The sequence below is a fragment of the Balaenoptera musculus genome, chromosome 20 (assembly GCF_009873245.2).
Source record: "Balaenoptera musculus isolate JJ_BM4_2016_0621 chromosome 20, mBalMus1.pri.v3, whole genome shotgun sequence".
NCBI classification, from domain to species: Eukaryota; Metazoa; Chordata; class Mammalia; order Artiodactyla; family Balaenopteridae; genus Balaenoptera; species Balaenoptera musculus.
This window is the reverse complement of record NC_045804.1, coordinates 45,809,006-45,834,276: the sequence shown is the minus strand read 5'-3', so window position 1 is coordinate 45,834,276 and position 25,271 is coordinate 45,809,006. Positions and strand designations below refer to the sequence as shown.

At 48.5% G+C, this 25,271-nt stretch overlaps 2 protein-coding genes across 9 annotated transcripts in view; one reads left to right on the top strand and one right to left on the bottom strand.

Moving 5' to 3' along the window:
- The window catches only part of TLCD3A (TLC domain containing 3A), a 24,881-nt gene extending 6,725 nt beyond the window's left edge, over positions 1-18,156 (top strand). Inside the window, exons 2-7 of one of the 7 annotated variants that reach the window (XR_005017679.1) lie at positions 6,205-8,262; positions 8,712-8,795; positions 12,696-12,900; positions 14,365-14,460; positions 14,913-15,663; positions 18,022-18,156. Coding sequence is in view for 5 of the 7 variants with exons in the window: in XM_036835527.1 (XP_036691422.1) it covers positions 8,141-8,262; positions 8,712-8,795; positions 12,696-12,900; positions 14,365-14,460; positions 14,913-15,182 (777 nt within the window). In the remaining 2 variants the exon portion in view is untranslated. Of the gene's footprint in view, positions 1-6,204; positions 8,263-8,711; positions 8,813-12,695; positions 12,901-14,364; positions 14,461-14,912; positions 16,626-16,877; positions 17,025-18,021 lie in introns of those variants that run through there. The other 6 variants (XR_005017680.1, XM_036835530.1, XM_036835527.1 and 3 more) reach the window with 6 other exon arrangements.
- On the bottom strand, positions 17,892-25,271 carry GEMIN4 (gem nuclear organelle associated protein 4). 2 transcript variants are annotated; one of them, XM_036835520.1, is made up of 3 exons: positions 23,938-25,271; positions 22,973-23,043; positions 17,892-21,249 (listed from the first exon to the last, which is right to left on the bottom strand). In XM_036835520.1, exons 2-3 carry the CDS (start codon positions 23,013-23,015, stop codon positions 18,080-18,082), a joined length of 3,213 nt encoding a protein of 1,070 aa, XP_036691415.1. In that variant the 5' UTR covers positions 23,016-23,043; positions 23,938-25,271; the 3' UTR covers positions 17,892-18,079. The 2 variants fall into 2 exon arrangements, with proteins under 2 accessions (XP_036691415.1, XP_036691416.1); XM_036835521.1 differs by lacking the exon at positions 22,973-23,043.

The following is a 25,271-nucleotide window of genomic DNA, read 5'->3' as shown; positions in this document are numbered from 1 at the left end:
ATGTATTTCAGCCTGGCTCTTACCTCAACAGTTCATTCAGTCTTTAGACTGACCATTCATAGTTCATGAGGTCAGTCACAGACAAGTGTGACACTCAGGTGCCACATAAGCATGCGCTAGGATGCTTGCGGCTGAGGTTCTTTTTTTTTTTAACATCTTTATTGGAGTTTAATTGCTTTACAATGGTGTGTTAGTTTCTGCTGTATAACAAAGTGAATCAGCTATACATATACATATATCCCCATATCTCCTCCCTCTTGTGTCTCCCTCCCACCCTCCCCATCCCACCCCTCTAGGTGGTCACAAAGCACAGAGCTGATCTCCCTGTGCTATGTGGCTGCTTCCCACTAGCTATCTATTTTACATTTGGTAGTGTATATATGTCCATGTCACTCTCTCACTTTGTCCCAGCTTACCCTTCCCCCTCCCCGTGTCCTCAAGTCCATTCTCTAGTAGGTCTGCATCTTTATTCCCGTCTTGCCCCTAGGTTCTTCATGACCATTTTTTTTTTTTTAGATTCCATATATATGTGTTAGCATACGGTATTTGTTTTTTCTCTTTCTGACTTACTTCACTCTGTATGACAGTCTCTAGGTCGATCCACCTCACTACAAATAACTCAGTTTTGTTCCTTTTTATGGCTGAGTAATATTTCATTGCAGCTGTATTTACAATAGCCAGGACATGGAAGCAACCTAAGTGTCCATCAACAGATGAATGGATAAAGAAGATGTGGCACATATATACAATGGGGCTGAGGTTCTTGTTGCTATATATAATGAAGATTCCTTCCCAAAGTATACTTTTAAGTCTCTGTAACTAATCACCTCTCTCTGCATTGTTCTTTTTTTTTTTAATGAAGTACAGTTAACTTACAATGTGTTAATTTCTGCTATACAACAGTGATTCAGTTATACATATATATACATTATTTTTTATATTTTGTTCCATTATGGTTTATCCAGGATATTGAATATAGTTCCTTGTGCTATACAGTAGGACCTTGTTATCCATTCTATATAAAATAGTTTGCCTCTGCTAATCCCAGACTCCCAATCCATCCCTCCCCTAGTCCCCCTCCTCCCTGGCAACCACAAGTCTGTTCTATGTCTGTGAGTCTCTTTTGTAGATAAGTTCATTTGTGTCATATTTTTATTTTATTTATTTATTTATAATTAATTAATTTGTTTATTTTTGGCTGTGTTGGGTCTTGGTTGCTGCACGTGGGCTTTCTCTAGTCGTGGTGAGTGGGGGCTACTCTTTGTTGCAGTGTGCAGGCTTCTCATTGTGGTGGCTTCTCTTGTTGCAGAGCACGGGCTCTAGGTGTGTGGACTTCAGCAGTTGTGGCACATGGGCTCAGTAGTTACGGCTCGTGGGCTCTAGAGCGTAGGCTCAGTAGTTGTGGCACACGGGCTTAGTTGCTCTGCAGCATATGGGATCTTCCTGGACCAGGGCTCGAACCTGTGTCCCCTGCATTGGCAGGCGGTTTCTTAACCACTGCACCACCAGGGAAGCCCTGTGTCATATTTTAGATTCCACATATAAGTGATGTTGTATGGTATTTTCCTTTCTGTTTCTGACTTCACTTAGTATGATAATCTCTACATCCATTCATGTTGCTGCAAATGGCATTATTTCATTCTTTTTTATGACTGAGTAGTATTCCACTGTATATACGTACCACATCTTCTTTATCCATTCATCTGTCGATGAACATTTAGGTTGTTTCCGTGCCTTGGCTATTGTGAATAGTGCTGCTGTGAACATAGGGGTGCATGTATCTTTTTGAATGCTAGTTTTCTGCATTGTTCTTAGTTTCCGGCATTTAAGTTTTCACCTACAATCTTGCTGAGCTGTAATTAACTCTTGGCGTTGAGATTGACTGTGCATGGCACAAGACACTACAGACTTAGTTTCACAGGAATGCTTTTCCTTCATTCATTTCTTAAGTACCAAGTGCCTACATAACTGTAGTTTACTACATAGGTTAATAGAGCTCAGCCTATAAAAAGAAAAAACTAGATACTTAAATAGGAGCTTGGGTTGCTATAGATATTATGATGCCACTTTAAAAACAGAAACTGAGAATGCTAGTAAGGATGAGAATCTTAATATTTTTAAGGATAAAGTTACCAGAAAGGATGAAGGCATTGTCTATGTTTGTGTGCCAAGGTGTGTCTATGAACAAACCTGCTCTCACCCCAAGAATTCCTTTCAAAACCAGTGAAAACACACTTTGAAAGATAATCTACAATAATTCAAATATCAAATCACTTCTGACTTGTTAAAAAATGAGGTTTGTGAAAATCTTAACATTGAAAATGCTTATGGTAAGTGAAATATTAATATTCAAAATTAATTTAAAGGGAGTTCCCTGGTGGTGCAGTGGTTAAGAATCCACCTGCCAATGCAGGGGACTCGGGTTTGAGCCCTGGTCCGGGAAGATCCCATATGCCGCAGAGCAACTAAGCCCGTGCGCCACAACTACTGAGCCTGCGCTCTAGAGCCTGCAAGCCACGACTACTGAGCCCACGTGCCACAACTACTGAAGCCCACGCGCCTAGAGCCCGTGCTCCACAACAAGAGAAGCCACCGCAATGAGAAGTCTGTTCACCACAACAAAGAGTAGTCCCCACTCACCGCAACTAGAAAAAGCCCAGGAGCAGTGACGAAGACCTAACACAGCCAAAAGTAAATAAATAAATAAATTTTAAAAATTAGTTTAAAGCATGATCTCAATGAAATATATAATAAATGCATATAAAGAAGACTGGGAAGAATTCTACTAAAATGTTAATAATCTGAGAGTAATATCTCTCAGTGGTGGCATTATTTGATTATTATTTTTCATATTGCACAGGTTTCACTTTTTAAAGTATTACTTTTATGACCAAAAAACTAAAAAAAAAAAAGAAAGAAATCATATGAGTTAAGTAAAGTAAGCAAAATCAACCTTTTATGCAATTACTTATGAGACATGAAGACACTGAACATTGTTGACCTGATGATTTAGGAAGGCAGATGAATTTGTTCACAGCAATTTGCTCGTTCTAACTCATTTCAAAGATAATTTCCTTAATGGATCAACGTCCTTGAATACTTTTTAAGCTTGTAGGACTCACTCTTTTAGTTAGGTGTAGCCATCTGCAAACAAGCAAATTTTTGCATTTATAGCAAAGGAAACGCGTTTGTGAAAGGACTTTGAAAAAACATAGAGCAATACACAAAGGCAAGCACTATATAATCAGCTCTTTGTGTAAATTATGGTTTTTATTGACAGGGATCATTATCACTGTGTACAAAAGCAAAAACTTTCCTGTGGTGTGCAGCTGTGGCCACTGTTTGCAGAAGCCACGTGCTTGGGTGTGACTGTGCTTCTCGGACTCACAGTTTGCTATTGCAAATAGTCCAGGATAAAACTGAGGAAGCTGCAGTCTGGAAGCTGGCTAAGGCAGGCCTAGGGCATCTTCAACCCAATAGATGTTTATTGAGAAGCTTACCAGCAAGTAACTGTGCTGTGGGGATACCAAGAGAAAGAACAATAATCCCTGGCCTCTGCCCTGCATATAGTTTTTTGTTGTTTTTTTTTTATCTGCGCCAAGTGTCATGTGGGATCTTAGTTCCTGGTCCAGGGATCGAACCTGTGCCCCCTGCAGTGGAAGCGTGGAGTCTTAACCACTGGACCACCAGGGAAGTCCCTGCCCTGCATATAGTTTACATGTATTTTTGAAAAGATTTCACCTAATTCTCACAGCCACCCTGTGAGTTAGGTAGAGGAACCCCCATTTACAGGGAAGGGTAGGTAGTTTTCTCCATGTCACACAGCTTCTGAGTAGCAGAGCCAAAACGGGCACTCAGGTCCTCTACTCCTAACCCTGGAGCTGAATGCCATGGCTGCCTCCTGGATAGATAGGCCCCACCTGCCCATCAGGAGCATTCAGTCTGGAGGGGAAACACAAATGCAGGTATCAGCGAAAGGTGTTGATCAGGTGTTGTTACTGAGTGCAAAGTACAAGAGAAAAAAAAAGGAAGGCAGCTAACTTCCTCCTGGCCACACTCTGAGTCCTGAGAGCAAGCTGCCTCCTTGAAATGCTGTCTGGCTTTTGCTGATGGTAGCCCGAAGGGAGTGATGTTCCATTAACGGCCATCACTTTCTTTCTCTTTGTCTGCCTCATTTCATCTTTCTCTACGTCTTACAGCCCTTTTCCTCTTGTTCGCTTGTTGTGAATTCCAGTCTCTGGATCCGTATCTCTATGCCTATTTTCCTGTGTTGAAGGCTGTATCTTGGCCTTTTTATTCCCTGTATCTATCTCAGTCTCTTCCGGTGGATCTTCTTTCTGTGCTGTATCTTTCTCTCCATGTCTCTTCCCATCACTTCATTTCTCCTTTTCTCCTTGTTCCTGCTCTGTTTCTGCTTCACCTGTCCCTAATGCAGAAAGGAAGTGAGGTTCTAAACAAAATAATTTTCATTTCAGAAGTGTTTCATTTTCTCTGTTATGACTTTTAAAGTAGATGAGTGGATGGAGACCTCCAAGTTCTCTTTCGGTTCAGATGCTCGATGTGAAGATGTTTCATGTGTGAATCTCAACCTTTTTTCCGATAGATGCAAGGTAGCAGCCCACACATCACATATCTTAATGATATTCACTTGAGTATTCTCAAAGCATTCTACAAGTAAATATGGAATTTTCAATTTAAGGTTGGAGAAACCAGGGAGCAGACGTGGGGAGAGTCGTGTATCTTATCCCCTAATGGTATCCAGATTGGGATCTAAAGGAATGGAAGAGATGGGGACCAAAAAACAGGATCATATACCTCAGTGGCAGAAGAAACCACCTAGAAATCCCACCACAGCCCTCCCAAACTGGGAGCTTTGTTAATTCCCATTCAAGGGGTGTAACTCTGATTTGGTAAATAAGTCTTAACATCCAGTAACCCAAGCTCACGCCTGAAACCCACAAAGGAAGCATAATCAAAACCTCCTTAAATCCCAACCCTACAGCATGAAGTAGTTGAAATCACCCTGGAACATGAATCAGCAGTCCAGGGTCCTAATTTGAGACTTGCCACTTCGTAGGGTGGCAATTCAGTTTACCATTTGCATCCAAGTTTCCTTATCTATAAAATGAAAACAATATGTTCACCTACCTCACTGGGTTATTTTGAGAACCAAGTGAGATAATATATGTAAAGTGCTTTGAAAAATTATAAAGTTATATATAAATATAAAATGGTGTTAATAGCAGCATCAGAGCCCATAAACTCCACTCCACACATTTATATTTGTGGGTAAACAATTAGGAACAGTGGTTATTAATCAGAAACCACATTGTGAAAAAGAATTATGTACTCTCTCCTTGCTTATCAAGTTTGAAGGCAGAATAGTCATTAAGCACATTGACCTTGAAGGCAGAAAATACTGAATTCAAATCCCAACTCTGCTACCAGCAGTGTGACCTTAGCAATATTTTAGTTGCTTTGGGTCTCATTTTGCAGACACACACTCACTCACACAGAGTGAGGACAACAGATTTTTCGTGAGGAACCAATGAGATAACTCATGCAAAATGTTGGATCCAGTACCTGGCACATAGTAAGTACTCAATAAGCATTAGCTTTAAAAAGTATCAAACATTTCTTGAGCGCTTGCAATGTGCCAGGTATAACTTAGGAAACACAACAAAAAGATTCTGGGGTTTTTTTTGTTGTTTTTTTGGGGGGGTTTGGCCGCACCAAACGGCATGCAGGATCTTAGTTCCCCAACCAGGGATCGAACCCGGGCCTGGCAGTGAGAGCGCCTAGTCCTAACCACTGGACCGCCAGGGGATTCCCGACATGGTCCTGTTTCAAGGAAAGCGCATACAAATAAAAACCAACGTGCTCACTACTCAAATGCAAAGGCAGTTTAGAAAATGAACTTATAAACCTGCCTGGAGAGACAGGTAAATTGAAACCTTCTTTCAGGAGGAAACATTTGACTGAAGACTTCTGAAGGGTGAGTAGAAGTTTGTGTAAAAAAAAAGCTTGATGCTTTTTGACTTTATCGTTTGCCCACTTGAAAAGCCAGGGCTCACTTTATGCTTGTTGCCCTTCTGGTGATTCAACCTAAACATTTTGGTGACTTCATGAGCATGGTGTTGGAAACTGATTTTACTGGTTATTTTCTATGCATGAAACATCTGTTGTTTTGTTTTCATTTCATAGACTCCTTAAGAGCTGTACAAACGACTTCTTGCATAGGGAGTAGATTGATTCCCATCACTGGAAAGTACTGGCATCCTTGATGCACGTTGCTGATCCCTTTAAGAAGAGAAGGCAGGGAGGACTTGTGACCACTTGTCCCTCTCTGGAAAAGCTGGAGCTGGAGGTGACTGGGATAAAGGGGTAGGGAGTAGAAATTGCAATGCAGAAGGATTTGTTGTTCTGGAGAGAATGGAAGATAGCTGTCCTTTACCCTCATGCAAATGTGAATGTACAGAAAGCTTTTTATTTGCCAGATATCTTGCTACCAAATTGAAGTATCTTTCTTATTTCACCAAGGGTGTTACCGGTGCATTTGGGAGTTAGAGATGTTGCCCTAAGTGGAAGAAATATCAGACTTTTCTTTGGGTTTTCTGCTTCCTTAATGTTGCTTCCTAAATCCCTCACCTTAACTACATATACGAAGACGTTAAAAGCTGTGTTTACATCGGCTTCTACACCAGCAACTGCCATGTTAGAGAAATTTAATTGACATTTAAAGAAATAATCCTTATAACCTAATAAACCTTATAAAAGTCGTAGAATCTTAAGAATTTTGAGCTGGAAGAACCTAAGAGAACTTGTAATTCAGCTTCTTCATTTCACAAATGAGGAAACTGGCCCAGGGAGGCTGAGCCCAGCTGCTCCAAAGTACTCTTATGGGGCTTTGGTTAGCATTTTGCATGATGGTGATTTGAAGAGATGCACAGTACCTTTCAATTGCTGTAGACATAAATGAATTGTCTTTCCCCCCACATTTGTAAGCTGAGGAAGATACAGACCAAAGTAAAACTCTGGCAAGTCCCAAGAGAAGAGAAGCCAGTAATACTGAAGTTACTGTATTGGTGCCATGTGACTGGTGCTGAGTGAAAATGATTCGATTTCGCCCACCCAAGTTCAGGGCATTTGGCCCGAGAACTTTGAAGTAAGGACGACGCTGTCAACAACAACAACGAAACAGTCACCAAGACGGGACAGCATCTTGACCCAAAGCCTAGAGACAGAACTGCAGTACCACGGAAAGCCTGCAGCCGTGAGATTCCACCTCGATGTGTGGCTGGAGAGAGGAACTGCTGGATCGATGCTCCTCTGGAGAAATTTCGGCGGTTGGCAGGACGTGGAAAAGCCATCTCTGGCCGGCAGAAAGACCATTTCCTTAAGCCTCCCACTTGGAAGCGAGAGTGCTTCATAGATAAGTCAGGCGGGCAGACGGCCTCAAGTCCACCCGCCCTCTCCTTCCTTCGCCGGGAGAGACGCCCACCGCCCTGTTTTGCGCCGGGCCACGCCCCTGCCCCGCGGGCTCACCCCACCCTACTAGTCGGGGGTCTAGACCCGGAGCCTTTTCCTACCTGGCCCCCTCGGGGCCTCGCCCACCCGCCCGTCTCGCCCGGTGGGCAGGTGCGGGGCAGTTCGTCAGCCAGGCGGGTCCCCGAGGGAGGGGGAGGCGTCCGCGGTGACGGAACAGAAGCCCCGAGAGCCTCGGCGCTTCCTCCACGGCCTCGGCCCGGCGGCGGCCACTCGCGCGCCGCTGGTCGGAGGCGCAGCGTCCGCTCACTCGCGGCCCGGCGGGCAGCAACTCCCGCTGCCGCCTACTCGCCGGCCGGGAAACCAGGAGAAGCCTCGGGGCCCAGGGGCGGTGGCGGCGAGACCCCGCCCCGCCCGGCCGGCCCGCTCCTATCGCGGTCCGCGGCCTGGTCACGCGGGGAGTGGCGCCGCGGGCTCGGGACCAGCGCCCGGCGGCTGCCGGAGTCGCGGCGGGCCGGGGCCGGGGCCGGGGCCTGGGCGGGGGGCGGAGGGTAGAAATAGGGGCGGGCGGGCCGCGTCAGTCCCGGAGCCGCGCGCGCGGAGCCGACCGAGCCACGCCGAGGGCGCCAAGCTAGGCGGCCGAGCCCGAGCACCCATGCTGCTGCCGCTGGCCTGGGGCTCGCTCTTCTTCCCGGGGCTCTTCGTGCTCTGCACCTGGGGGCTGCGGCGCGCGCGGCCCGCCTGGACCCACAACGACTGCGTGCTGATCAGCACCAGGTACGGGGCGAGGCCGCGCCGCCGCCCGGCCACGCGCCCCGGCTGCGCCCGCCCAACGCCGAGCCCAGGGCGGAAAAGGGGGGCGACAGGAAGCGAGGGGGCCGCCTCCCGGGTCCTCGCCCAGTCCACGGCGCGGGCCGGAGCGCTCCGAGGACCCTGTGCAGCCTGCCCCCGGAGGGAGGGAGGCGGAGGAGGGTGGAGCGGGAGCAGGCTGGAGGGTGGGGGGCTGCCCACGCTGATGAGGACCGGGAGGGACGTCTCCCTGCTGCTGACATCTGCCAGCTGCTTTGGGAGTCGGGAGCGCGGCGGCGGCCCTACCGTTTTCCTCGGCGCCCTGGCGGCCTGGGGAAGTCAGGTTGAAGAGTTCTGGCTTCATGCTGTCCATGGGACTGGACTGAGCACGCTTCCCGTCCCCCCTCCCCCCTTTTCTCTTTTCTGTCGTACGTTAGGCTGGTTTCTTCAGTGCAGGCTGTGTTGGCCACCGGGTCTGGGATCATCATCATCCGCTCCTGTAGCCACGTGATCACCGACAGGTAACATCCAATGCCAGGTGAAAGCTACACACATCACGGCGCTGAACTTTTTCGAAGCTTCCGCATTTGAGTGGCTCACAGGTCCTAGTTCTTTATCAGCATGTGCCGTCAGGCAGCTGATTAATGGGTGAAACTTGGGCACCATAACTAGTTCCCTCCTCCTCTCCTCACCTCCTTCAGCATCGCCAGCTTAGGACAAAGTAAGCTGAAGAAATGCTAGGGCATGACAGAGCCTGAGTCTGATTTAAGGTGGCGTGTTAGAGGACAGTGTGGTCCAACGATCCAAGTTCTTTATGCGATAGATAAATGTGAAAATCATTCAAAATGACTTTTGGTTCTTTTAAATGATCTCCCTGGGGTTCTGCTGTGGAGCATTCATTGGCCAAGATAGGATGTGTGGTTAGCAGAGCCCTGCTATGGAAAGGAACAAATCCACCACCCCTTTCCGTACAAATACTGCTCTTGTCTTTCCTCTGAAAGATGAAGGTGATGAAGAGTTTTCTGGAGCTTTCAGAAAACTGACTCGAATGGGTGTGAAAGTTCAGTCCACAGGCAGGACAGGAAATGTGCATTCAGTGAAACAAATCATAGCGACCAGGCTGGTCTACTTTGTATAGTATTTAGACCTGGGTAACAGTGGTGTGCCCCCCACCCCCTTTTAAAGCCATCCTTTTCACCTGTCTTCCTAGAATCACCCTTTCCTCCTCACAGTTAAGTTGAAGAGCAATTGTCATATGTGCAGGGAAAGTTAATAGCCTTTCCTGATCCCTCTCTCATGTTGACTCTGTTAAGTGTCCTGGTTTTCACCTGTTGGGAATGGAATGGGAGGGGAGCCTGAGAGGGGCATCTATCTCACTGTGGCCTGCAAATTTAGTGCCTGGCTCTTATTTGGGATTAACCCTGTCATCACGATTTTCGTGCTTTTCTTTTGCCTTTTTTTTTTTTTTTTTTTAGAGAAAACCAGTTATTGGCGATGAATTGTAGATGCTGAGAGAAGATAGGTCAAGTGACTTTGATTGCATACACCAAAGACTAACAGCATTTTCTCAGCTGGGTTCAATTTTTATTTTAATTGAGCATTTTCTGATGGTGCAGCAAGCTCCCTCACTGACCCCAGTTTGTCAGGTCAAACTTGAAACCTGCCTCCTTTGCAGAGATTAAGCTAAGACAAATGCAGCCCCACGGCACTTGAGGGCAAACAGCAGGCAGCTGCTACACATTTCAGGAAGAGATGTGCACACAATTAACTTTCAATTCTGTAGCATGGTTGTGTTCTCCCCTCAGAAGCCATGTGTCTTAGTGGCTTGAGCATGGTAGCAAATCTAAGTTTGGCTTTTAGGGTCCTCCTTTTGTATATCTTTATGCCTTAGATTCATCCTCTGCTTGCAAAATAGAGACAGACACCACCTTCTGTGCCCTCAACTTACATGGATGCACAAGGATGCTCTAAAGGCACCTAATCATCTGAAAAAAAAAAAAAAAAAAAGCTTTTTGGGGTTTATAGTCTGTACATCCAAATATTTTTCTATTCTATGTCTTTTAATTTTAGGCCTTCATATAGAATGTCTGTAGGTAGGAGGGGGTGTCTATGAATCTTCCCAAATTATCTGCAGGGTGTGGTGCGGGGCCAGGGGTATCATCAGCTCCTTAAAGAGACCCAGATCTGTACAAGGGCTGAGAGTCACACAGCTCTAGGCAATTTCTCAATGTAAGCGCTTCCTTTTTTTTTTTTTTTGGCCACACCGCTGTCTTGCGGGATCTTAGCACTTAGATTTAAGTAAGTGCTGATACTTTTTACATTTAAAAGGACTCTCAGTGGGAACTGAGAGGAACCTGGCGGTCCAGTGGTTAGGACTCCGCTCTGACTGCTGAGGACCTGGGTTCAATCCCTGGTCTGGGAACTAAGATCCCACAAGCTGCGTGGTGTGGCCAAAAATAATAATAAAAGTACTCTCATACTTTTAACTTTCTAATCTTCACAATAACTTTGTCAGGAAAGTAAGACAAGGATTATTATCTTTTTTTTTTTTAATTATCTTCATTTTATAAAAAAAGTTAAGGTCCAGGCTAGTGCTAGGTAAGATTATAATCCAGATCGCTTGCTGGTAAGTCTTCAGGGAATTCAACTAACAGCCACAATTTCGCATCTTATTGAATTGGTACTGTGTGCAAAATTTTAAAACCCTAGGCTCCACTCAAGGGGAGAGGTCAGTTATATTTCAGATGAGTTTTTATAAATTTATTTATTTATTCATTTATTTAATTTTCGGCTGCATTGGGTCTTCGCTGCTGCACGCGGGCTTTCTCTAGTTGCAGTGAGGGGGGGCTACTCTTTGTTGCGGGGCGCAGGCTTCTCATTGTGGTGGCTTCTCTCGTTGCAGAGCACAGGCTCTAGGCACGCGGGCTTCAGCAGTTGTGGCACACGGGCTTCAGTAGTTGTGGCACGTGGGCTCTAGAGCACAGGCTCAGCAGTTGTGGCGCACAGGCCTAGTTGCTCCGCGGCATGTGGGATCTTCCCGGACCAGGGCTCGAACCCGTGTCCCCTGCATTGGCAGGCGGATTCTTAACCACTGCGCCACCAGGGAAGCCCCAGATGAGGTTTTAATAGCTCTTCATAGTTGTTTTACTTTGGAATTGCTTCAAGAAAGCGATGGAGACCACAGATGGGCAGTAGAATAAATATTGCATCTTTTTGCCTCATTGGAACTTGGCTAATTAATTTACCTGAATGTATATTAAGTTTGCCATTACTTGTTTGCCTATTTCACTGCTTACTCATTATTTAGTTTTGCTGTGGTAAGTGTGGAATCATTCAGGAACAGAAATGTGAATGGCACTCTATATTCCCAATGTTGCAGTTCAGTGGACTGGCTCCTTAGGTTAAATGAAGAAAAGGTTAAAAATACAGATTTGAGGTCCTGGGCACACCATGTGTAGTCTCTGAGGCTTGGAGCCCTTTATAAGCACTGCAGGCGATTCTGATGTTCAGGTAGTTTGAGAACCATAAAACTAAATGGTTTCTTCTACCTAACACATGGGCGCTTGATAAAACTTTGCTGACTTAGTCTAATCCTTCCCAGGATAGTACATAATTTCAATTTAGAATTTTTTTTTTCATGTATATTTTCTGTAGAGTGACTATTTGGGGAACAAAATTTTGGAAATTGTAGAGACTTCCTTTCTAATCTGCTCTGGGACAGTGATAAACTATCATTTTGACTCAGCAAATATTGATTCAACCCCTTTGGACAAGTAAATGGGAACATTGTCTTTTGTCTTAGCTTCTCTTTTGGTATCTATTTACTGTAAGGTAGTCCTTGAGCTCTGGGCTCGTTTCCAGAGATATTTTTCTTAATGAGTGAAACTGGGTTTAGCCATAGTATTGTAGAGAAAGTGGCCAGGGTTACTTCCTGGAAACTCCCTAGAGTGAGGTTGCAAACAGATGCAAGAGTAGTGTCCCAACTATTGAGCAACTGAGTAGGTTAAACTGGAAATACTGGGTTTGGGATTTGGGTCACTTTCCAAACCTGTTTCTTGGTGGGTCTGTTGAATCACTGGTAGAGATATCTGTATCAAAGTCAGCTTATATCACAAAGTACCAGAAAATCCATTACAAATGAGTAGCTAAACCAGGCAAATAGTGACGGCAAGTCACTGAAACACATGGTGCTGAGTGCATCCTTGCTTTCTACCTTTGACACTTATGAGTTTGCCCTGTAATTTAGAGAAAGTTGTTCACTCTCCTTGTCAGCTTCAGCATGTTCATTGTAAAGTATCTGGAGTAAAAACAGCTGATGAAGTACAAAGCTGATGCAGATGTGTTTAAGAAGAGGCTGGCTATGAGCCTTCATAACTGATATCCATAATTACTTCTTGGACCACCCATATGCTTTCTTTCAGGCACTGGCTTGCCCGAGAGTATGTCTGGTTTTTGATTCCATACATGATCTATGACTCCTACGCCATGTACCTCTGTGAATGGTACCGAACCGGGGACCGGAGCAGCAAACATACCCTCACCATTTTTCGAAACTTCCTCAGTAAAAACCGCCTCATGATCACGCACCACGCAGTTATTCTGTTTGTCCTTGTGCCGGTCGCACAGGTAATGGCCCCCCAGGACAGGCACCAGTAGGTTCAGCCACTCGTTTCTCCTGTTGAACTGGGTGTCTCAACCGTCTGACTGCCCCCTTTTCTTCCCCTTTCCTGCTGCCCCCACTGCCCTCCTGCCAGCTGCTGCCACAGTATAGAAAGGAATTAAATCTGAAATGTCTGCGATCCTCTTTACTGGCAATCCCCCAGCCCTCTGTGATACCCGAGCGTTTGGCAAAGGTTCTGCCTTTAGTTCATACAATATAAAACCAATATATAATACAAAACAACATAAAAATTGTTTTAAAGAAATGAGAGTAGCTCTATCAACTGGTTATTTGCTCTGATAGTGCCCAGAGAGGGCTGTTTGCATTATTCTGATGTCACAAAAGCATAGACTCTCAAAGCAAACAGCCTTATAATTTCTCCCCAGATCCATTTTTCCCCATTAAAAAAACTCACCCAACAAGGAAGAGAAATGGGAATGCAGAGGGGAGACTAGTAATTCCCAAGTGCCTACCAGGTGACAGGTGCTTGATTTAAAAACTTGTAGCTTGGGGACTTCCCTGGGGGTCCAGTGGTTAGGACTTCGCCTTCCAACGCAGGGGGTGCGGGTTCGATCCCTGGTCGGGGAGCTAAGATCCCACATGCTTCACGGCCAAAAAACCAAAACATAAAACAGAAGCAATATTGTGACAAATTCAATAAAAACTTTAAAAATGGTCTACATCAAAAAAAAAAATCTTAAAAAAAAATTTGTTGCTTTCTAATAATGATTAGAAATTATTAGAAATAATTAGAAATGATAATTAGAAATTATTAGCCCTATACCATAGATGAAGAAACTGGGGCTCTATGAGTTTACGTACCTCACTCGGTGGTACTAAGAGACAGAACTGCTATCCCAATACTGCTTGCTTGCTTTCTTTTTTTGGCCGCGCCTCGTGGCTTGTGGGATCTTAGTTCCCCAGCCAGGGATCGAAGCTGGGCCACAGCAGCGAAAGTGCCGAGTCCCAAGCACTCGGCCGCCGGGGAATTCCCTGTACTGCTTTCTTGAAAGGATAAAAGGCGAGGTAGAGTGCATGACATTCTTTAATAAGTCTCTCTTGATTGTGTTGGGACCCTAACATCAGGCATGGGGCCTGGTGCATATTTCGTGGAACTGAACTGGCTTAAGTGCCCTTGGCATGACTAAGTTGGATACCCAAAAGTGGGCTGCAGAGTTCCTTCTGGCTGACACTGAAATTCTAGAGAAAGCTCAGTGTGTGATGCAGTTGCCTCTGGACCATGAGGATTCCAACCGCCACTGCTATGGAGGCCGCACAGTGTGAACTGGTCTGCACTGGCCCGTTTAGCACTTCCATTTCCCTGCATGTTGCTCAGGGTTACCCTTTTCAATAGCCCTAGTTAGAACTTTCCTTCCGGTGGTTCCTTAACCTCCATTGCTTATTTCCCTTTTTCCTCTTTTCCTCTGCAGAGGCTTAGGGGAGAGCTTGGGGACTTCTTTGTTGGCTGCATCTTCACGGCAGAACTGAGTACTCCGTTTGTGTCGCTGGGCAGAGTTCTGATTCAGGCACGTATGAAAGGAGTGGCAGAAAGAGTGCCGAGGGAACAGACTCTGCTTCTCCTTGGCAGATTAGGAGGGTTTGGAGAAACTCCTTTAGTGCTACCAATAGTGGGGTAGGAGACCCTTGAACAGACTTAAAGGTCAGTTGGTCTTTCGAGCCAGTGGGATTGAAAAATTGTACATTTGATTCAAATTTGATCCAGTTCTTCGTATATATTTTTCCTGGCCACAGAGTTTCTCTAACCCACCATTCCTGTGCTCCTGTCAGCTGGGTGGCTTAGATCAAATTTCACATCACTGTTGGAAACAACGTGAGGCTCTATGCATCTACAAATACGGCAGTGCTCAATCATCTTTTCTACAAGTGTCGGAAGAGGAGACGCTTGGCCTGTCCGTTGTGGGACTCAGGCTAGTCATTCCCTGAAAGTGACCCTGTGTTCTCCTTCCCTCTTTTGCAGCTAAAGCAGCAGCACACCCTGCTGTACAAGGTGAACGGAATCCTCACGCTGACCACCTTCTTCTTATGTCGGATCCTCCTTTTCCCCTTCATGTACTGGTCCTATGGCCAGCAGCAGGGACTGAGCCTGCTCCAAGTGCCGTTCCACATTCCTTTCTACTGCAATGTGGCCAACGCCTTCCTCATCGCTCCCCAGATCTACTGGTTCTCTCTGCTGTGCAAGAAGGCAGCCCGGCTCTTTGATGCTCCCCCAGCCAAAAAGGATGGTTAATTGCTCCATGAGTCAGGCAGTGAGGGCGCCTCCTCCACTCAGTATTCCCGTGGACCAAACTGCAGATTGTGCCCTGGGTGGCCTCAGCCTTTTGGGTATTGATAAGCAGAGGGATTTGAGTTTTTCTAAAGAATATTCCTATCAATCACCTCCCGCTTCTAACCTGCCCCTTTTGCAAAAGCACTTTTTTCTTAGTAACAACTATTGGATCCCCTCAGACCTCCACTGGCAGCAAGGTGGTTTTAATGCGAAGCCCAAGGATCCTTCCCTGGGTCTTATCTCAAGGGCTCTGGAGGTAGAAGCACGGGGTGTGGAGATAGGTGGACCAAGGAGATAAGGAGCTGGGCACCTGCCTGCTCTTCGTATTGGCGGCTCCCCACCTTTCCAGCCACTCAGGGAGTGTCCACACATACTGGGCCAGCAGAAGCAAGTGATGACTTGGTTCTTTTCTTGTGATGTTGGCCTGGGAAAATCGTTTTGGGTAGGTAGTTTTTTTATTGTTTACTAGATAACCTGTTGGTCCTTTGCCTCATCCTTTCATCCATGTGCCAACATTGAATTCTCCTGTCTACCGACGTCTGGTCAGAAGTCTCACTGGCGGGGTGGGGTAGGTGGCAGGGATGGGAACCTGAAGCACCTGAGTAGGTAGGAAGGCCAACAGGTCAGCACCTCTGCAGGCTGACTTGGTTAGACCAGTGTCAAACTTGTGAGCTTGCTGTCAACAGTCACAGATACTATTCCCTTTTTAGCATGTCCCTCAAGCCCAGCTTTCCCCATATCCACACACACAGGATGCTCTTATTAAAAACTATAGGGGTAAAGTGAAATGATGGCTACCGAGCTATTCTCTGGGTAACCCCACTCCTTGACACTGTCCTTTTCCCATGAAGCAGAACGGACTGCTGTATTTGAAACCATGAGATGTCTCATCTAGACTGCCTCCTGATAAGCCAGAGCTTGTGGTCCAAAGTCTGTTCCTATCTGACTTAACTGCCATTTAGCCACAGAAAGCTGGAGAGCAAGAGTGCAAGTCAGCCCTGGCCAAATTATGTTCTGTGGACTGACTCCTTCACCCACCATTTACAGATAGGATCCTCTGGTGCCAACACTAATTGTTCCTGAACGACAAGGATGGGTTTTAGAAACTGCTACCGTGAAGTTTTTTCCCAAGCAGTAGTGAAAAACTAGATTTTTTAAAGTGCCTTTTAATTCACTGTTGTCTGTGAACTTTTAAAGTACTGAGTGTGTAACAGTGTCTCAAATTTTGACTATTTCAGTCTTTAATGGGTGCCATTTAAAAAACAAAATGCTGTTAATTTTTTTTTTTACCGTTTTGTTTACTATCAGTATATCTTTATAAATCACCCCTGTGGTGACTAAATTGCACTAATATTTTCGAACTTATTCTCATTTGTGAAATATACCCATGCCGACTTCTGGTAAGACCTGTCCTGTGACCAACTTGAATGGCTGCTGTGTGCTATTGTTTCTGTCCTGTGTTCTTCTCCGTGTAACTGGCAGAGGTGGGCTGTTGCAGGGGAAGGGGGTGTGTGAACGCGTTCAGCCTCCAGCAGAGCCTAGCTCATACCTCACTCTAACATGTTTCCGTAATTCACGGTGCCAGGAGTACACTGCAGAGTTCTAGAGTTCTAGCCAAGCGGTCACGTAACTTTAGGCCCTTTCTTCTCTTCCCAGGTGAATCCCAATTAGGAGTCAGGAGGCTGGAAACCCAATTGTAGGCCGCAGACAGAGCCAGCCCACTTTAGGTGGCGGGGAAGGAACTTGAATACTGCCTTACTGTGATGGGGGGTATGGAGCTGTCCTTCCTTGCCTCCCAATTAAACACTTCACTAACGAGTCCTCATGGTTCTGGAATATATCCTGGGCACGCATTTGCACACACCATTCCCTGCTCCCACATGTTCTTCAAAACGGTGACAACCGGGACTTCCCTGGTGGTGCGGTGGTTAAGACGCCATGCTCCCAGTGCAGGGGGCCCGGGTTCGATCCCTGGCCGGGGATCTAGATCCCACATGCATGTCACAACTGAGTTCGCATGCCGCAACTAAAACAGCCGGCAAGTCACGACTAAGGAGCCCACTTGCCACACTAAGACCCGATAGATAAATAAAGCAAACAGAAAAACCAACCAACCAACCCACGACAACCCACCCAGGCAGAAGATAATTACACCCATCCTTTAAACACGTCTCTGCTGTGGTTACCAGACAGTATCAGCACAGCCCCTTTGAGATCCACTGAATGGACAGAGTTAACACTGTGGGGCAGATGTCCTCGATTCAGAAGAGACCCATTTTCCTGAGGTCACTGACCTCCCTCCCACCCACCCAACATTTAATGTTCTTGGTCCAACCCTCTCCTTTTACACTGGTTGCAGGCCTTGTGGGCACACAAATCACATGGCCAATTGGTAGCAGAAAAGAGTCCTTTTCCTAGTTCCTGCCCTTTCCAAGATACTGCGAAATGACTCTTAAAGAGAGTTTCAGTGCAACAGAACACACGTACCTTGTCATCTGTCCACTTGGGTGGTTTCACCTTTAGACTTATTTGCCAAATTCTAGGGTGGAGAAGTCCAGTGATGAACGTGTTCCTCCCGGCTTGACTTGATCTTCAAGACCGGCTGAGCCCAATTTCAGAGTGTACTGATGAGCCTAGACTATTGATAAGAAAGTCTCAAAAGAGGCAAGATAAAACTCAAAAGAGAATTTTATTACAATTTGTATGTTACAAATACCTAAGAAACTATTTTCTTTACAGTGTTGTCAGATTTTTGGGCTTGTGTACAATTTCACATAACCGAAACATTTGTGTTTTTCAGCTGTAGCCCCCGTAGACCCGGCCAAGTTGAGGCCCAGCTGTTTTCTGACCCACGAAGGTCAGAAGTTGCTGATCTTCTGCAGGAGGGTCTGGCGCCGCTCCTCGGGGCTAACGTTCTCGGCGATGGACTTTAAGAAGTGCTGCTCATTTACTTTCTGGAGCAAGGAGCTGACCGAAGGGTTGGTCTTGCTCAGGGTTTCGTAGCAGGTGAGGATCTCCAAGGCCAAAACATACAGTGGTTCACACACCTCCTGGTGGAGCATGGCCATGATGTGCAGAACGTGACAGAACACCTGGGTGTAAAAAAACAGGGTTTCCTGGGTCAGGTCCTGCTCTTGTCCTTGGGCCCCAGGGCCAACTGACTGTGTCAACCGAACGGAGTCCAGGAGGTTGGTCAGGCTGTTGCAGAGGAGCTTGACCACATGGCTCCAGCCTTCCACAGGGAGCCAGTTATGGCAACTCTGGCTGCAGAGAAACTGGAAAGCTCTCAGCAAGAGTACGGAGAGTTGGAGCTCCTGGGCAAAGGGCTTCAGGTTGAGCAGAGGGACAAACTGAATATACTCCAGGCTGTAGGGGACATGCAGGAGCTGCATCTCCAACAGTCTCCTGGTCAGCTGGTGAAGGCACTGCCACTCCTGGGGGCTGCACCACGGCATGAGCTGCACCAGGGCCACCAGGAAGCCCTTGCTGAACAACCTGACCTCCTCAGGGTTGCCCACATCCACCACCAGCAGGGCGAGCATCTGCTCAGAGATGCCGCTGGAGATGGAGGAGCACTCCATCCAGGCCAGGAGGCCCGTGCCGGGCCCATACCTGGGGTGGGCCTGGCAGGTCCACTTGTCCTCAGAAAGCTTACAGATCTCGAAGAGCGTGGCTGGCACCTCACACTTGAAGTGGCCCCCAAAGAAGCTCTGCAGCCTCAGGCCCACAGTCCAGTCCAGCAGCTCCAGCTTCCGGTGGAGCCAGGACAGGGACTTGACCCAGGTGTCCGGGGAGAAGGTCTCGGCGTTAGCCGACACCACCTCACAGAGGCGCTCCAGGATGTGGATCACCAGGTCCTTCCCGTCCAGGGGGAGGCAGCGCTTCTCCCTGGGGAGCTGCCAGTATCTGCTGAAGCCATCCAGGAGCTGGCACAGGCTGAAGATGAGTGGGAACGGAGAGCAGGTCTGCAGCCAGTATTCCTCTAGACATGTGTTTGCTTCCAGAGTCTGGATGAAGATCCTCAGACTGAGGTCCACCTCTTTGACATCGAGCATCAGGAAAGGCAGGACGAATTCCTTTAGCACCTCATCTGGCTCGAGAAGAGCAGCGACTGGAATCCCTTGGGGCTTCACAGGACTCACCAGGCATCTCAGGAGCTCCAGAAACTGCTTCTCTTCCCTGGGTGTAGAGAACTTCGTCCAGACTGTTTCTTTGAGGCAGGACGCCACGAACGTGGCGGAGGGATTTGGACCCTGCTCTTCCGTGAACCTGAGGGCGGGGAAGGCGGTGAGAATCTGAGCCAGGAACCTGTGGGTGCCAAGGTTGACCACGGCCATGCTGCACACTTTCTTCACCGTGCTCTCCGGGTGCAGAATGACTAGGCGGGCCACAGAAGCGATGGCCTTGGCCAAGCCCTGTTCAGAAGCGCTCTGCGCGAGCTGGTTAAAAGTCGTGTTGAGGTCTTCCTGAAACCCCTCCAAGTGACCCAACAACTTCTCAGAGAGGCCCTTGCGCCCCCAGGAGAGCAGGACGCCCAAGAGGACTTTATTTTTATCTGGCAGCGAGAGGTGTGCATGACACTCCAGGATCAAGTCGATGACCTGTTTGATCTGGGGTCTGGGGACAGCCCTGTCTCTCGCGCTGACGTCCATCACTGCTTCCAGCAGCTTTAACACCAGGCCAGGCTCTCGGAAGAGAGCCCGGCTGTTGGCCAGGCAGGCCAGCCACTCATCCGAGAAGGCCCACTTCCTCTCAGAAGCGAAAATGTAGCACATTTCCATGTGCCGGTCCATCTTCTGCTCGATGATGGCCATGGCGATGGAGGCAGTGATGTCCTTCTCGAAGCCCTTGTTCTTCAGCACCCTGTTCGTGTCCCTCAGGAAGTCCCCCACGCACTCCGCCAGCTCAGAGGCCACCTGCCTCTCTTCCTTGGACAGGCTAGTGGTGTCCAGGTAGAGCTTCAGGTGCTGGCTGAAGGAGGTCAGGCTGTCGCACAGCCGGTAGCTGTCGTAGCTCGTCCCCTGGCTGCCGCTGAGCGTGGCCTGCAGCTCCTCCCGCCACTCCCGCAGCAGGCTGCGCAGGGACTCGAACCCCACGAGGATCGTCTCGCTCGGCAGCCTGGCCAGTGAGGTCAGGCTGATGTCCCGCTCTGCCTCCTTCACCTTCTCTGCCAGTGCCTGCTGGTGATATGGGTTCTGGGTGTCCGAGTTCCACACGGAGATCACCGTGGCCAGTTTGTCTAGATACACAGTGGCGGACACTTCCTGGGGGTCGTCCTCCATCAGTGCAAACACGGTCAGCATGTCAGCCAAGTTGGCCAAGGCGCAGCACCTCATCCCAGGGCACCGGATCCTATCCTGGATTTGCTTCAGCCCAGTGAGCAGCATGGCCAGCAGCGGCATGGTAGGACACACATCCGGGTCGGACTTAAACCTCTTTGGAGGGTGGGAGAACTCATCTGAAGAGGACAGGTACTTATGGGCCAGTGTCCGGAACTGGGAGAGCAGGGGGTCCTGCTGATTGCCCTTGTGCTTCATCATTTCCCACCAGACGTCGAGGAAGAAGGCCACATCCTTTGAAGAAGTGTCGATAGTCATGTGCTCCAGAAAGCGCTCTAGTTCTGCACGGCAGACAGTGGTGGGCAAGGCCATCAGGAGCTGGATAAAGAGTCCGGAAGCTTCCAGGGACTTGAGCAGCTCAAAGAGCACCGTGTGATTGATGGTGGGAATCATGTTGCCCACGGAGAAGAACACATCTTCCTGCCACAGGGTTTCAGTGTCAGAAGGCGTGATAGGGTAGGGCTGCAGAGCCTTGGCCCAGATGATGATCAGAGCTTTCTTCTTCCAGGCGAAGGGCTGGGAGCAGGCCGCGGCAGAGGAGATCTCCCTCAGAGCCTCCACAATCGGCCGCCCGACATGCTCCCAGTCAGACTTGGTCAATTCTGCCAGTGTTTTGGGGCGGAACAGCTGCTCGGCCAGCAAGAAGCCCCCATGCAGAACAGTCATTTCTTCACAGATATTCAAAGGTCCTGCACAGACAGAAGTCCAATAGGATAGAATGTGGTGAAAAATTTTCAGAACAGCAAGCAGAGGTTAGAGGGAGAGGCAGCAGTTGGTCAGCGGGCTGTCATTATTAGGGTTAGAGATGAAAAGGGTTCTGAATGAAATCAGTGGGAGAGGGGGAAGAAGGGATGGTTCTAGGACCTGCTGCAGAGCTGAAGTCAAAGGATTAACCTGAGGAATAAAAAAGGACTCCCAAGCTCTCTAGCCTGGAACTGGGAAGACAATGGGCACTACTGCAAACAGGGAAGACGAGAGATGTGCTTGGAAGGAACACTGATACGTTTTGGTCATTTGGAGTTTGAGGTAGAACATTAAGGTAGAAACGTCCTCCAGCAATGGAAACACGGGGGCTGAAGCTCAGGAGGAAAGTCAACCTTGAAATGTGACTCAGGGAGGAGCCTGCCCAGAGGCAAGGCCCTCCAGCAAAGGACGGGCCTGCAGAAGATTTGGGGAAGAAGGGCTTCTAAGTAACGATACAGACTAGGAAGGGCATGGACCAGGACTGCCTGCACAGCAGCACTCAGACAAGCCCTGCTTCTCTTTTTTCTCTTAAAGCCTTGTCTTGGAAACAGATTTCAAACGTTCTGCCTTTTGGGGAAACAGGTCAATTCCCACAGCTCTTTCCATCAAAGAGAATAAGCTACTAATGGTCCTGGTTCTCTGGTAGAAGCCAAGAAGTAGATAGAAAAAAATACTGTACTAGATTCAGAAAAGTCCTTCTTCAGTGAGCCCTGAGTTGACATAGACTTAGCAAGGAGGGCATCTTGGGATGTTTAATTAGACATGGGTTTAAATCCTAGCTCAGCCATTTAAAAGTGGTGGGATCTTGGACAGATTACTTCTCTGAACTTCCGTTCTGCATATGTGGGGATAATACAGACTTCACATTATGACCGTCAGGATCAACTAATACATATAGTCAAGCTCTTGGCATTGGGTCCACACCCACTGTTGGCTTCCAATCCCATCTCCCAGGGCTGTTGAGGGTTAAGTAAGATATAACAATTAAGAATCAGGCTACAAAGAGCCTAAGTGCTCGATAAACGCTGGTTCTCCCAAACCTTTCCACTGTTGCCAGGACCAGAATCTTGTCCCTATTCTTTGCCTCCTCCAGCTCAGAAACAGGACATAGGTCTTTCTTAGGTATATTTCCTTTGGCCCAGAAACTAAATCATCGTACAAACATTGCTCACTCTTCAATGTTCCTGACTCCTCTCCCCTTTCCCAGGGCCCCTTCCTCAGTCCCTCAGGCCCCCAAGAACACAACTTCCCCATTTTCATGGGCCAGGAGACTCTCCTGCCCCTTCCATCGGGAACAGCACTCCTGTGCAACCCACTGGTGAAGGCGATCCATGTTGGTGCCCAGTGGCTGAGGCAGACTCCCAGGAAGAGCCAGGTTGCTGAGAGGTCTCCCTGGGGGTTCTGGCCCTTCTTTCTGGTTCAGGCTGCTCTCCCAGGGCCCCCCAAAAGGCTCCCTTCTGACTCTGTAAATTTAATTTTATTGCTCTACCTGCTCAGCTGAGATGTTTGGCCCCCGAGACCCACCTTCCAGAGACAGTAAGTATATACTCATGACACCTGAAGGAGTAAGTCCCAGAAGCAGTTAATGGCTGGGCGAATCCCAAGTGTTTTATCACGAATGGTTAACTGGCGCTTGTGAGTGCCCGCTCCTTATGTTTAAGCGCTTACTCTGTACCAGGCACTGTGCTAGTTGGTATGCGTATCTTTTCATCGTCAGATCAACCTTTTGAGGACCATTCCTGTTTTAGAGATGGAAACATTAAGACTCAAAACAATTTGCTCAGGTTGTAAGAACTACAAAGCGGTGAGCTGGGACAGAGATCACCACAGCTGCAGGGCTCCAAACTCTTCCAACTCTACCCTTCCACCACGGACGAGCTGGCTGGGGACAGGGACCAGAACATTTCTCAACAGCCTACTAATACTGGCACATCTTGGGGAGCCTCACCCCAGCTGTCCCAGAACAGCCTCTTGGTCTTATGCCCTTAAGAGCACATCCAGCAGCGGGGGAGGCTGGGCAAGGAGAAGCCGATTTATACCAGCTCTCCCCTCCCTTCTCCCAGACCTGGCATCTGGAGAATCAAGACGCACGTGCCACCTCGGCTGCTGCAACCCGTGCCCACAACTGCTGGTCTGAAGAACGCTAGCCCTGCCCAAGGAACCGGACTCGACACTGTACACACGTGATCTCAGTGAAAACTCCCCCAAACTCTGTGAGGCTGATACGGTATCATCATCCCCGTTTATCCACGAGGACCTCAAGAGCGTCAGACGCTTGCTCAAGAACTTAGTAGACGTTCAATAAATGAGATGGTTGGGGATACGGGATTCCCCGGGGCGCCGCCGGAGCCCGGCCTTTTCCAAAGCACGTGCCCGAAACTGTCCACTCTCGCGAACGCTAACTTCACATCCGTTGGCCCCTTCACGTGGAAAGGGGCCTGGAGCCGACAAGAGGCGAGCGAAAGGGCGGCGGGCTGGAGCCTGGCCCCCCGACCCCCGGTCTCCAGGACACCCCCGCCCTCCCAACCCCCTCCCCGTCCCGGAGGTCTCCCTCAGCCCGGGCCCGCTCAGCACTGCCTGGTCGCCGGTTGCGGAACGCGGCCCACGCGGGCCGAGGGGAGCCGAACACCCACCTAGATCCATGGCGGCGACGCTGGCTGCGGCGCGGGTCGCCCCTCCCCCGCCAGGCCGCGAGGGCGGTGCAAGCGTCACGGCACAATGGGCGGCCCCGGGGGGCGGGACAATGGGCGGCGCCTCGGCCCCCGTCCTCAGTCTCAGCTCGGGCTCTGCGCGGACCCCAGCATACCTCCGCCGCTCCGCGCGCACGCGCGGTCCCACCTAAGCGCCCGCGGCGTCGGGACCGCCAGGCCCACAGCTCCCCCTATCAGCTCGAGGCCTCCAACTAGGCAACAGGCAGGTAGCCGCGCCTCCATCCCACAGCGTGCCCCGCCCCTCCCTCTCCCCGGGGCCCGGCCCCCAAACGACCGCCCCCTCCCAGCCCAGGCTCCGCTCGGCCGCGCGTCTCGGCAGTTCCCTGCTTCCTGGGCCCCAGTCTGTCCTACCTATTAGCTCCGTCCCTGGCCCCGCATTCTCCCGCACCCAGTAATCCCCGGATTCCTCACACCCCCGCCACAGTTCACCCTCACTGAATGCCCCTACCCAGGCTGCCCACTAACCCGCATGGACTCACCGCTCCCTGAGAGGCTTCCTCCCCCGCAGCGGGTCTCTTCCCATCAACTCTTACCATAAATTTCAGTGGCCGACGGGGAGTCCTGGAAACTCTCCGAATCACAAGGACATTGTGGGACAGGTGAGATGGGCAGAAAGTCACATCTAGGAGCACTAAATGTCCCTGGCTTTAATAATTCCACTCAGATGTCAGACAAACATGGATTTCATACTAACTTTCCAGGCTAACCTAGAACTCCACAACACAGCCATTCTAAATCTCTCTGGATTTAAACCCAAGAGATATTTGAACTTCAACTTAATATGCTAGGACCACAACCCCTCAAGTCGAAAAACAAACTGACTACTCTGAAAACACAACTCTGGAGAAACTGAGGAACTTCTCAACTTCATCTGTTTAAAAACACCAGCTTGGGCAAAACTATCTTGAAACCTTGTTTTGTAGCTGATTATACCATTCCCAGAGATGGGAAAGTAGTAACTTTTGGTTTAAAATTACTAGCTGCCCTGTGCAGAGGTAAACTTTTGGATTGCTTGATAAAAGGCCAAAGTGGTACAGTAAATGGTTTTAGGATGAATAAAATATTAAAGACTGCAACAAAGGAAAAATGACAGGCAATGAGAGAAATAAAAGGGGGCTGATATCATGAAGCTAAAATGTCCCAGGTAGATAAACAGCATTCAGTTCTCTCATGCATAGCTGTACATTTAAGAGAAAAATTGGGGGTATGTTGCAACATAAGATAAACAGATAAAGAGGAATCTGGCATGTGTTTAG

Coding starts and splice junctions, on each gene's coding strand:
- GEMIN4 (XM_036835520.1), bottom strand. CDS start 23,015: ATGAAAAGATACGCATACCAACTAGCACAGTGCCTGGTACAGA. Junction 21,250..22,972: donor AGCACAGTGCCTGGTACAGA/GTAAGCGCTTAA, acceptor CTGTCTGTGCAG/GACCTTTGAATATCTGTGAA.